Source organism: Phascolarctos cinereus, unplaced genomic scaffold (assembly GCF_003287225.1).
Source record: "Phascolarctos cinereus isolate Bilbo 61053 unplaced genomic scaffold, phaCin_HiC Scaffold_5;HRSCAF=322, whole genome shotgun sequence".
In the NCBI taxonomy this organism is placed as follows: Eukaryota; Metazoa; Chordata; class Mammalia; order Diprotodontia; family Phascolarctidae; genus Phascolarctos; species Phascolarctos cinereus.
In genome coordinates, this window is record NW_027555958.1 from 148172952 (window position 1) to 148186898 (window position 13947).

Here is a 13947-nt window from a genome sequence, read left to right on the forward strand (position 1 = left end):
TACAAATGAAAGGGAATTAGCATCAGCAGCAATAACAGTAGAGATGTAACAGTAACAACCAATGCTTTAGCCAAAGGAGAAAAACATCCCCCCTCCCCCCACAAAAAAGGTGGAAGTCCTTTAAGTTTTTCCCAGTAGAATACAAGATCCTTTAGAGTAGGGATTGTTTCATTTTTTTATATTTATATTCCCTAGCTCCTAACACAGTACATGGGATGTAATGGGCATTTAATAAATGCTTTTAAGTTGGCTGATTAATTAATTGATGCCAGGGTGGTAAGTAAGTCCAATATCATCACAGCTTTGGCTTGTGGTCAGTTCCAAAGAAATCATAAACATGTCAGAAGAAGTGGGATGCAGAGGGACCTGACACTGAAAACACAGAGAGATAATATTTCCCAGAGTCATAACTAGAATTGGGATAGTACAAACTGTACTCGAGAGCAGCAAAGAAAATAGTGCCCTTGGATAAATGTTTAAAGTCGATGGGGTGCAGGATAGTGTGTACAGCCAGATGAGTGGATGCCTTCTGCTTCTGCTATTTATTCTCCCTGACATATAGTGGGAGTGACACTAGAAGGGTAAATTGTGGTAAAAGGGGACAGGAATATGTGTGGACCCTTGATGTCAGCAGGGGAGGGCATCTACCCAACCTGATTCACAGGCCAACCATAATCTTCCATTAATATCACCTTTGTGTTATGGTAGGAAATCCTAGATTTACCACTCCCTGCCTGGAACTGGACTTCATCTATCATTAACTTAAAGAGGGGAAGCTGGATAATGACATACATGCGCAGAAGAGAATAGATGATAGAGTAGATGGAAGGATGGATGGGTGGATGGATAGATGGGGAAGGATGTGAGAAAGCACCCCCATTCACACACACACACAAACACCCCACCACTACTACCTCCACTACCACCATCCAGCCTTCTGGGAGCAGCAACATATGACCTGACAATGTTACCATGCTCCAAGACCCAGTGACCTCATCAATCCCTGCAAAGTGTGAGGCAACACCATGTAGGCCTGTAACCTTTATTTCTCCATTGGAGTCCTGGGACAGTTGCCAGAGCAAATGCTTTCATCTCCCTCAAAATTTGCTGCAATAGGAAAAAACCCCCTTCCCTCTACCCTAGTTAAGGCTTTTCGTTGTTTCATAATAAAATTTTACTTTTGTAACCCTTAAGCTCGTTGCTAGATACTAGAGTTCTGGGTCCTAAAAAAATTAAAGGCCTGTTTAATGAAGTGCAACTGTGCCATATACACATCATTTCTCCCATAAGTCAGGAGAAATACTGTTCCACTCCTAATAAAAATTGGAACAATTCCCAGAGAAAGTAAAATTTAGCATAATTTGTGCAGTTAGGACATATAAGGCTGCAATTAGGGCCAAAGTTTTTCTTTTTTTTTAATAAGTAAAATTTTATTGATGTGTTTCATTTTAAGGTTGATTAAATTTCCCCCTGTATCTCCCTCAGAGAGTCATACCATATAATTGTTTATAAAAGAAAAAAGGGGGGTGGAAATCAGCAAAACTAATTAATACATCAAAGAAATCTGACAATGTATGCAATGTTCCACATCCATGGGACCCCATTCCCACCTCTGCAAATCCTCTTAGGCCAAAACAGTTCAGAACTGCTGTGATCAAGGAATCCACCAGCCTCTGCCTTCCCAGCAGCAGGAATTACCACCAAGCTTGACCACTTTGTAACCCTTATAGGAATGAGAATTAGTATTGTGACTCTAATTATCATTAGGCTATTCATAGCCAGACAAGAAGATTCTTAGGGATTATTTGTTTTTCTTTTTTCAAAGTATTATTCCACAGTACTAGGGGAATTAACCTGCTCGGTGAAAAGAAATGGGTGCATGGAAAGTCAGGAAATTGTTGATGTTAATTATTCATGCTTTATGATCCATCATCAGGTGTGCCCCTGGTTACTATGGAAACCCTTTACTGATCGGGAGCACCTGCAAGAAATGTGACTGCAGTGGAAATTCGGATCCCAACCTGATATTTGAGGATTGTGATGAAGTTACTGGCCAATGTCGCAACTGCTTACGGAATACCACCGGATTCAAATGTGAACGGTGTGCCCCTGGATATTATGGGGATGCCAGGATAGCCAAGAACTGTGCAGGTACTTTATTCCAAATTTCCATATGATTGCATGGCTTTCATATACACATCCAGTTGAAAAACACTGATTTCCCCATTTAAATGGTAGATTTCCCTCACTAAAACCCTGCAGCTGCTACCTGCCTTTCCCTACATAACATTACCTTCTGTGTAAAGTGCTTCACAATTTCATCAATGATAAATATTTTTGCCAAGATGACTTGAGTAATGTAAAAGAGTAAGTAAGTATCATGAGTTAGGAAGCTGATACAAATATACCTGGGCAGAATATATTTTTTCTTATATGTTCATTGTTCAGGCATTTCAGACTCTTCTTGACCCCATTTGGGGTTTTCTTGGCAAAGATACTGGAGTGGTTTGCCATTTCCTTCTCCAGATGAGGCAACTGAGGCAAATAGGATTAAGTAACTTGCCCAGGGTCACACAACTAGTGAGTGTCTGAGGTCAGATTTAAACTCAGGTCTTCCTGACTCCAGATCAGGAACTCTATCCACTACACCATCTAGCTGCCTTATTCTCATATGTCTATATCCTTCTAGATCTGATCAAAGGTACTAAGAAGCTGGAAAATGGTTTTGTGGGGTTTTTTGTGGGTTTTAATCAAATGGAAAAATTGGATGAGTTTTTTAATTGACATGTGTCAGTTCTTCCAAGACACTAAATTCTTCCTCTAATTGTTTTCTAAAACTTGACATTTCAGTGACACAAGTCAAAAAAGAGAGAGAGGGTAGGGAGTTGAATAGTAGACATTCTTCCTTATCCATCTTTCCAGAATTATAATTATTTCAGAAATACTAAAAGAAATATTCCTAATTTGAATTTAACTAGAACCCAGTAGATAAGCTAAGCTTTCCATGATTTTTCTATGTCTTGCATTAGATGAGGTATTTCAGATGATTTCCTTTAAGAATAAAAAATAATATGGTTACATATTTCTTGTTTTGTTTTGTGGAGCAGATAAAGGAAGAGAAGAAGCAAGGAATGAAAATAACATTTTATTAGTGTTAGCACCTAGATGTAGACTTCGAAGATAGCTCAGAGGCCATCTGGGCCCACTCTCTCTTTTGTTTTGTTGTTGTTGTTTTTAGGCAACTGGGGTTAGTGACTTGCCCAAAGTCACACAGCTAGTATAGTAAGTGTCAAGTGTTTGGTCTGAGGCCGGATTTGAACTCAGGTCCTTCTGACTTCAGGGCTGGCGCTCTATCCACTGCGCCACCTAGTTGCCACCAACTCTCTGTTTTTACAAATAAGAAACTATGGCTTAGTGAAACCAAGTGATTCATCCCAGGTCCTACAGGTAATAAATGTTAGAGATAGGATTTGAACTGAGGTTTTTCTGATTTTGGAGATAGTGTGAATTCAACTTACCACCACACTATCTAATATTACTATGAAAAATTCTTACCTGAACAACAGAAGTGGCCAAAAAAGAAAAGAAAAAGCAAGAAGGAAAACAAATAAACATGTATGACCTACAAAAAAGACAGTAAAGATAAAAGGCTAAAAAGCCTAAAGTTAATGGCAGGTACAGAAGCATAAACTTGGAAATGAGAGAGGCCAGATGATAGCATTGTGTCAGGCCACACTAGAGAGGAAGAGAAAAGTGGGACAAAGCCTGGTGATAGCCAAACTGAAGTTATAAATAATAATAATGGTTTGCCTTTATACAGCATTTAAGAATTTGCAAAATGATATTATATTATTCAATGAAGAGCTGTGAATGACTTAGCTATTCTCAGCAATACAATGATCCAAGACAATCCCAAAGGACTGTTGATGAAATATGCTATTCGCTTCTGGAGAAAGAACTGATATTGATTGAATACAGATTAAGGCATACTATTTTTTATTTTTTTTCTTTCATTTTTTCTTAGTCAAGTCTTCTTATACAAAATGACTAATGGAAGAAATGTTTCATATGATTACACATGTATAACCTATATCTGATTGTTTACCATCTCAGGGAGGAGGAAAGGGAAAGATAGAATTTGAAACTCAAAACTTAAATAAAAATGTTTAAAAATTAGGGGAAAATAATTTGTAAAATGCTTTTATAAACATTACCATATTTTATGCTCACAATAACTCTGGGAACTAGATGCTATTATTATTCCCATTCCACAGAAGAGGAAACTAAGACAGCCAGAGATTAGTTTTCTTGCCCAGGGTCATATTCATATCTGAGGCTGGATTTGAACTCAGGTCTTTCTTGCTCCAAGTGTAGGGCTTTATCCACTGTACCACTGCACCACCTAGCTGCCTGTGATCTTACTGTCTCTTTTAAGATTTTCATTAAGCTCACTTTAACCTACAAGAGAGCAAATTGTTCTTAGAAGATCAGCTAATTTTAAAAATATTCTGCAGTAAGCCATGATATGCTTGAACTGATTAATAAATATGCACAGCTAAAACAGCATAAATCCATTATCTCTTTGAAGCTGATTTTCTAGAGCCACCAAGCTGTCACAAATCTTAAGATAGTTGAGTTGGGAAAAGTTACAGTTTTATTCAAGTATAGAAAGGTCACCACACATTTTAACATTTTTTGCAAATGAAAGCCTACTTTGATACCTGGTGAAGAAGGATAGCCTAGTGGCTTTCTGGGATTTTGTTTTTTGTTGTTGTTGCTGTTCATTTGTTTTATTGATTTTAAATTTCAGTAACTAAGCTACAGTGAAATCAAGGAAGTAAAATGACAGATAAGCAATGAGAATCTTATCATTTCCAAGCAATCCAAAAATATCAATTATGCTTGTCACGGGTCTTAGTGGTCTCTTCAATGTTCATAAGATTTGGAGGTTAAGTATCTGGTTTGCCCAGGTTCACATACCAAAAGAACTTAGCTTTATTCCCTTGAGTCCCTCTCTGTATCACTGAGCTGCCCAGCAATGCTCTTGTCTGTCAGCTACCACATAGATAATCCATGCTGGAGTCTGGAGTAAACTGAAAAGAAATTTTCACTGAGGAAACATGGCCTAATTTTGCCCAGTAACATATTCCTACAGTAGGATGCAAGGAGCACAGAACATTTTAGGATTTTTTTGGATCCAAGCATTTGCGCAGTCTAGTCCAGGGATTCTTAACCTGGGATCCATGGAGTCCCATGCTTAGAATAGATTTCAGGGATCTGTGAACTTTCATGGGTTTAAAAAAAAGTTTATTTCAGTATAATTGGCTTCTTCTTATTTTATATGTTTAAAAAACACTCTGAGAAGGGGTCCATAGGCTTTACCAGTCCATCAAAGAGGTCCATAACACACACAAAAAGTTAAGAACTCTTGGTCTAGTTGAATTCATGAAGGACTAGGGGAAGAATCCTTGATAGTTTTGCTAACATTTTCCCTCAATAAAAAATTCTCCTGAAGATAGCTACATTTCTTTTTTAAATCCACTCCTCTCTCTGTGTCATGGTTAAGGTGGACCCCATGGTAAGATATCATAAAGTTTTGCTGTGAGCCTCATCAAAGAGCACACATGTACACAGATGCAGAATGAGGATGGCAAACATAAAAGCACCAGTTATTTTTCCCATTGAGTAATAAATCCAAAATTCTTGTTTCCACAGTATGCAATTGTGGGGGAGGACCATGTGACAGTGAAACTGGAGAATGCCTTGAAGAAAGTTTTGAACCTCCTACAGGCACGGACTGCCCAACTATAAGTAAAAGTAACAATACCTGATTGACTAACCCGCATGATCTCTAATATCCTGCAGTTGTGGGCTTTTAAAAAGTGTGTCAGTATTAGTCTCTCTCAGGAACGCTTGAGTCTGTGGTGTTAACCCTGGCTGTATACCCTTTGGCAGAACAGACCACAAACAGAAACACATAACTAGGCATATCCAGGACTGATGTAGTACCAATCTACCAATAAGTGCTCTAAAATTAAGTAACTCTTGAAAAAAAAACAGATTTTATTAAGGCTCTTTTAGGTCCTGCATTTCAATGGAGGTGGCCATTTGATAATAGTAATGACAAATCAATGATCAAACACTTTATAACTCATGGAGTTGTTAAAGCAAATGCTAAGTTTAATTTTATTTTAAATTTCATTATCCATCCATATTCCAGTATGTCCTAGGTTCCCAAAGGCTACATTAGTGTGGCTCAGAAACTCTGGTAGATCCTACCAAGCAAGAAAGTTTCTGAGTATGAGTTGGTAACAGACAGACTATCATACAATCCAGCTCAGTTTGGAAAAGCTCATTGATAATCTTAGCCAGGTGATCAATTATGTCAGCCACAGCAATACAAGCAGGTCTTCTTCTAATGAGTAGAAGATCCATGATATGCCCCAGTGGAGCAGTCCCCATATGGGTGAATTTGTGGATCTTTGGAGTATTTCTTCAAAATTCTTTGAAGATCTCAGTAGATACGGTCTTACAATACTCCTTTCTGAGGAGTCATGGGACAGCTATTAATAATAACATTTTGCACTTGTGCAAGAATTCAGTTTCCAAAATGCTTTGGGCTGTTTTCTCACTTAATCGTCACAGTGATCCTGAGAGGTAGGCTGAGCAAATATAATCTTTCCCATGTTACAGATGAGGAAACTGAGGAATGAAATGACTTGCCCCAGGTTACACAAATGGAGAAACTGAAATAACAGATTATGTGACCTGTCTAAAATCAGATCGGATTTTTTTAGTGGAACCAGGAACAAAATTCAGAATTTTGAATCTCTGATGATTTCATTCTTTACCAACTCATTCCTCTTTCCCTAGAGATTTAAAAACCAGTAAGCACGCCCCGCTCCCATCCCCGTCCCTGCTCGCTCCCTCCCTCTCCTCCTCCTCCCCCGGCCAGATACAAAGGTTTCCATTTAGAAGTTTTGAGGGGGTTTTTTATGATTAAAATAAAAATCCGCCAGGAATAAAAGATTGAGATAAACAGTGACATGAAAGATAGCCTTAATTTTGAAAGGCATTGCATTGGTAGAACAGCTAACAAGTTAGGGTTTCGGCTTAGCTGGAGGACGGGTTATTTGTGAAATGTATTGAGACTAGCATGGAAAGCCCTCCCCCATCCCCCACCTCAAATTACCTCCCTTATTAGTTAGCCTTGGTGCCAGAAATTTTCAGGAAGAGACTCCCTTTTCATCACCTCATCCAAAAAGAAGGCTTTGGTTAAAATGCAAATATCTTACCTAAGAGACTTAACATATTAACAACCGTTAACATATTAACATGGACTAATCCATGCCCTCAAAGGTAAGGGAGATTTGGTGTGTGTGACACATGGGAAAAATGAATTATTGATTTCTAGAAAAAGCAGATTCCATCAGGAAAAGTGGAAATTATGGCATATTTTCTGAGGACATCAGGTGGATACCTGGAAATATTTTGAAAGCAGAGAAGAGGGCACCAAATTAGACGCAAACTAGGAAAATGATGTGAGGAGCGATTCTGTGAAAGAAGAACTTCACCTATTACACAATTTTTCCTGGGTCCAACCCTAAGTAAAAATTTCCTCTTTGTCAGGAAAAGGGAGTGAGTTACTTACTTGAAACCCCAGTGGATCTTTTCTGCAAATAAGATGGTTACTGATACGAAGAATTTTCAAAAAAGTGTGGAGAATAAATGGAGTTAACCCGAGGGTATAAAGAATCACTTTAGCCTCCCACCATTGGGTAGCCCATACTCCTACTGCTGAACAGAGAGGCTCTATGGGGGGTGGGGGGAGAATGGTTCTACCAGCCAATGATTTTTTTTAAAAAAAAAGGTCTGAGGGGATCATACACGTGTTTAATCCACAAAACTACCTACTTATTGCCAAGAGAAATTGGATGAAATGGTTCCCTGTTCTCTTCCACACACTCCCTCAAACTTCGTGTTGCCTTTTTATGATTCCATTTTGCCACCAAAGTTCATTTTAATCTTATTGCATTTATCTAAAAATATTTGCCAAGAGGAGCTGCCTAAAATGAGCTGATTTTCTTCATTTTTATGTGGACCCTGAATCCTTCTCCTCCTCCTGCTCTTCCTCCTCATCTACCTCTTCCTCATTATAAACAAGCATTTATTATGCTCCTACTATGTACCAGTCACTATACTAAATGTGGGGGGAGGGTAAAGGCAGGAGAAGACAACATGCAAACAACTATGTGCATGGAAGTTATGTACCATGTAAATGGGTTGGCCATGGAGATGATGACCAATTTCCATGAGACAGACAGAAAACACTACTCTGGATTTTTTAAAATGAAAGCAATAACAGTCAAGAAAATACAGATGCATGATGCATGACCTAGCAAAGTCAGAATGCTTTCAGTTTTAAATTGCATAGTGAGAGAAAATGGCATTTTCCCATTTTATCACCAGGCTGCGACAAATGCATCTGGGATTTGACTGATGACCTACGATTAGCAGCTCTTGCTATTGATGAAAGCAAATCAAATTTGTTGAGTGTGTCATCTGGAGTAGCTGCTCACCGGCATGTAAATGAAATCAATTCCACTGTTTACCTCCTCAAGGTGTGTTGTGATTATGGATCTTTGGCTATATTTCCATTTTCACCTTGCAAGAGAAATCCTATCAATATCATCTAGTCCCATTCTGATTTTCTCAGAGCTTAGCTGGCCTAGGAAAGTCATGCAAAACAGATTGTACACATGAGTATGCACTGAGTCTCCTAGGTCTATGGGATTTAGAGTGAGAACAAACTTCAGAGATCATCTAATATAACCCTTATTTGCTAAAGAAGGAAATTGGTTCCCAGAGAGGGAAGTGACTTGGCCAAGCTCAACTAGAGAGTGTCAGAGCTAAGCAGGGGAGTTGCTGAAGGTAGCTTATAGAGCTAATTGTTAAATTTCCAATGTGAACATTTGTACCTCAGAAATCAGCATATGCTACAAATCAGAACTTAATGTATTGTTTTGTTGATTATCTAAATATAAGAAAGAAATGGAGAAAAAGTTAATAATGCAAATTAAACTTAAAAGTGTATTAGGTACTTTTTTGGGTGGAGGGGGGAGAGCTGGTTGTTAAACATTTACCAGCTTACCCCTGAAGCTGAGGATTGAAAACAGATCCTTGGACACAGCCTTTGCACTTCACCTGCTTTATATACCTTGGGTGTCTCACAGTGACAAAAAATAATAAGGAAAGTGGTTAGGAGAGACAAACATGATTAGTCAAGACAAGAGAAAATGTGCCTCTGAATTCTTTCTCATTAAGGAGTTCCAATTAAGCAACTTCAATAAAGGAATCATCTTAGTAGGATCTAAGTTTGCCTCAGCTTCCATGGTCATCTATTAAGATGAGAAGCTTCCCCCCCCACCTCATTTTACAGGTGGGCTAACTAGGGCTCATAGAGTTAAAGTGATTTACCCTCTTAGAGGTAGCACTCATGCCCTTTAATTTCTCCTTTGATTATACCACAATTTCAATAGGGTCATAATGTCCTATTTTGTTAATTAGCAACAACCTTGATGTTGCCTGGGCCTCAACCTGAACTCTGAGTCCAATGCAGCAATTCCTAGATGATGCTATATAGTTATCCCTTCCACATCATGACTTTCTCCAACATGGTTTCGATATGTTGCGGGTCAACATCAGAAATTACTGTAAATGGGAATTTGTGGGGACTTTTGCAGGAACTGCAGACAACATGTGAAGGCTACCATAAGATACAGAAAAAACTGAGAAACTCAGAGATGCATAAAATGTTTATGACTAAATACTTAACGCAAATTTTACAATAAGGTACTATAAATACTCCATAAAGGAAAAAGAAAAAAAATCAGACTTCTTCTCTGGTACAAAAGGAGGGCCAAAAAATTTTATGTGAATTTTCCAGATCATGGGGGCATGGCTCCCCTAAACCCCACAATGTGGAATAGATAACAGTATTATGAGCTAAGACCCTGTAAGACAGAAGACACAAGGATCAAATCATAATAGCATTAGATCTGAATCTGTCTTAGAGAACTATCTCCTTTATGACAAACGAGGGAGAGATGAATTTATAAACTCCATTTTCCATCGATCCTGGAGGCAAGTTCCCAGGACGGCCTCCTACCCTGCAATTCTCCAGCTTCTACACTAACAGGAGTGAATTTAGTACCTCCATTTACTCTAAGCCGTCTTATAAGAACATTTTTTATGAATATTTCAGAAAAACTGGTGCATAAATTGAATCAAATCTTTCTAAACACATTTTTCCCCCACAGGCAAAGTTTTCAGAAAGAGAAAACCAATACCTCCTAAGAAAAATACAGATCAGTGATGTTGAGAATACAATGAAGGGTCTTCTATCTGATTTGGAGGAACTAGCTGAAAAGGTATGTGTTCATCTCTTTGAATCACTTTCAGAGATAGACCAAAACCTGGGTAAATGCAACAGTTTATGTTATTATTCTTTAAATGGACTCACAGGTCCAAACCAAAAGAAAAGTAATCTTTAACTCAGGTTTGAAAATAAGCAGTAGCCCAAATATTTTAAAATAAATCAGGGCCAGCCTAAAAAAAGTCTCTCGTTTATATTCTCTTGCTGCTTGGTATTACAGAAGCTTGATTGTGGAGAAATGAGGAGTATTTTTGTTGCATACACTCCTGTTCTCTTATTCCAGTGATCAGTAGGGAGGGCTAAGTGAGGTTATTAAGAAGAGATGTTATCAATAAAAATGGTTGAGTCCAATGCAGATTTTGCTGAGATAGAATTGCTGCTGACCAGTTTAACATTTCGCTGTTATGAGTGTGCTATAGGGAAGATAAAAATATGAGATGAAGATCAATGTTCCAAAAAAACTCATAATTTTGAATTTGTATTTTAAATGCAATTTTGTTTTACCTTAAGTAAATGACAATGAAACAAGTCACATTGGATAGACTATAAGGTTTGTTTGTTTGCCTGTTTTAAATTTCCATGGGGGGTGGTATTGGTGAACCAGGTTTGTTTTTATACTTTGCAAGGTTTTAAGCTAAAATTAAAAGGACCACCTTATTATTTTTCTATAAATCAAGATTTTAAAAATTATAACCTTTTTTTAATATTTGAAATGCTGATCTCATAAGGGGCATGCCTCCCCAAAAATGTAAATTGCACTCACTGCTCCCTTCAAGAACTTGCTGCTTTCAGATGCAACAGTTCCGAATTAAAGGTTTTAAATGATTCCTTGGAAATTGGTTGGGATTTTCTGTGGGTGTTTGCATTATAAGGAAGGAGATCCTGATTTAGGATTTGCAAACCAAATATCTCTTCCACCACTTGGGAAAGTAAGCCCAAACAAATAATTTAGAATGATGGCTCCCAGACAGCTTGCACAAGCAAAAACATTGCTCTCTCTAGTGGTATTTCAAGGGCTGTGAAATTAATGGAGTGGAAGACCAAAACAGGGATCCAGTCACTTCTTCACAGAATACAGCACTCATTATTATTCTTTTTATTCATGTCATAGCTAGGATCTTCCCAAATGAGTCTGAGTGCCTATGAAGGATGAAATTTTCCCAAGAATAGAACATCCAGCCGCTCAGATTCTGATCTGCAATTGCTACATTTTCTTTTTTTCTTTTAAAGTTCTGTGATTCCACCAGTTCAAGAACTCCTTCTACCAGCACAGACCCAACCCCTACATGCCCTAGTAAATGGTTTTCATGAGTTTCTGTGCTCAAAATCTTTTATCATGTGGTAGCCAACCTCGACTAGAGGAACCTGAAGATTTAGTGTTGGAAGGCATTTTAGAAATCATCTTGTCCGACCCCTTATTTTCCAGATGAGGAAGCTAAGATCTTGCCCACATGTGGAGAATAAGGTCCTAACTTAAATTCATCATTTATTGAGCCCCTTTTACATTCAAAGCACTGTGTTAGGGGTTGGGAATATAAAAATAACAAAGTCCTTAATCTCAAAGAATTTACTGTCAGGCAAGGGGATGAAACAGATAACTACAGTCTTGTTACCTTAGGGTTGCTACCATAGGTCATGATGGATGTAGACAAAGTGCTTGAGGAAAATATGACGAGAGAGAAAACACTTTTGCCTGGGGAATGTCAGTCAGTCAGTAAGTCAGTCAACAAACATTTATTAAGCACTTACTATATGCTAGGCCTTGTGCTGAGCGCTGTGGATACAAAGGCAAGAATAGTTTCTCCCTTCAAGGAACTTTCATTCTAATGAGAAGATACCATTTAAATCACTACATAAGAGATATCAAGAAGGAGGGAGAGAGAGAGAAAGAGAGAGAGTGAGAAAGAAAGAAGGAATGTGGGCAGGAAGAAAGGAAAGAACAGAGATAGAAAGATATTCCAAAGTTTAATCATTTGAGAGGCGTTGATTCATAATGAAAAGTCAACTGGTATCAAAAGAAAATTTAAAGGTACGTGTTTCAGACAAAAGATCAGGAGCTAAAAGAGAGCATAGATTTAGAGCCAGCAGGGACCTTCAGAGTCCAAGTAGTCCAATCTACTCATTTTACAGATGAGGAAACTGAGGTACTAAGGTTAAAGTAACTTGTGCAACATCACCTAAGTAGTAAACATCAAAAGCAGGACTTAAACCTAGATCCTCTCTCTTTAGGAGCAATGCTCTTCACCAAAAAATCTTTTAAATCCCTAGGAGTCTGTTTACCATTTAAAGAAAGTTTCACTGCAGAGGATTCTCCTAGGAATATAACTGATGTTTGAGTTTAAGTAAAGACAGAGCATCCCTTTGACATAGGCATCCACTTTTTTTTGTTAAGAACTATCTTAACTTGTTCACCCCAGCTGTACATCAATGAGAATTTGGCAAAGGATATCAGCATATGACAAGTACCTCATTTGTCTATCAAAAATGCTCCTGGCATATGGCAGAGAGAGAAGAGAGAGGAGAGAGAGAGACAGAGACAGAGAGAGAGAGACAGAGAGAGAGAGAGAGAGAGATGTCCACAGAGTGATTGCCAAAAAGTACACTGGATTTTGAATCATATCCTTGCTGTTAACTTTCTTATTCCTTTGAAATACTATATTTTTAAACATTTTCATTACAGGCACATTTTGTATAATGTATCTTTCAGGCCCACTTCCCCTACTCACTTTTGCACTGGCGGGTTGTTCCTCCAAAGAGGTTGCTACTACCACACTGAAGGTTCTGGGAGTAACCCTGCGTGTGGATAGCTAGCCTGTCACTGCAGCATGCCAGACCTTACCAGTGTGTTCACCAGTCAACCAGTAGACCCAGTTAGGCAGTAAAAAAAGGGACGCCATAATAACAGCACTTAAAAAGCATTTCCTGCAAAGGCTGGAGTGCACTCTCCTGCAAATACACAAAGGATCCTGGGTGAAAGAGTGAACATACATTTTTGTTGTTGTTGTTGTTGTTTGGGTTTTGGGTTTGGTTTTGGTTTGGTTTTGGGGGGTTTTGGGGGGGTTGTCTAGGCAATGGAGTTAAGTGACTTGTCCAGGGTCACACAGCTAGTAAGTGTTATGTGTCTGAGGCCCGATTTGAACTCAGGTCCTCCTGAATGCCAGTGCTCTGTCCACTGCACCACCTAGCTGCCCCCAAACATAGGTTTATGGTTCAAGGATAATGAGGCACACAGGTAGCCAAGGCAGCTCACAGCTCCAGAACTACAGGGTCTTATTGTCTTTTCTTTCTCCAGAGGGTCCTTACAAAGTTTGCCATGAGATTCATTCTGTTGCCTGGATAAACCTGGCTTGGATAAATGAGTAGATCTACTGCTTTTATTGTTGCTCAGTCATTCAGTCATGTCCAACTCTTCGTGACCCCATGGACCACAGCATGCCAGGCTCTTCTATCCATCGCTATCCCTCAAAGTCTGTCCAAGCTCATATTTGTGACTTCCATGCACCATTTGTCCA

The 13947-nt window shown here is 38.6% G+C and overlaps 1 protein-coding gene across 4 annotated transcripts in view; it reads left to right on the forward strand.

Annotated features, from left to right (window-relative positions):
* LAMA4 (laminin subunit alpha 4) overlaps positions 1-13947 on the forward strand; it is a 191674-nt gene that overhangs the window by 88967 nt on the left and 88760 nt on the right. For 2 of the 4 annotated variants that reach the window (XM_021008155.2, XM_021008153.2), the window contains exons 5-8: positions 1937-2151; positions 5716-5817; positions 8470-8621; positions 10320-10430. In XM_021008155.2, the coding sequence (XP_020863814.1) occupies positions 1937-2151; positions 5716-5817; positions 8470-8621; positions 10320-10430 (580 nt within the window). The remainder of the gene's footprint in view (positions 1-1936; positions 2152-5715; positions 5818-8469; positions 8622-10319; positions 10431-13947) is intronic. The other 2 variants (XM_078155186.1, XM_021008154.2) reach the window with 2 other exon arrangements.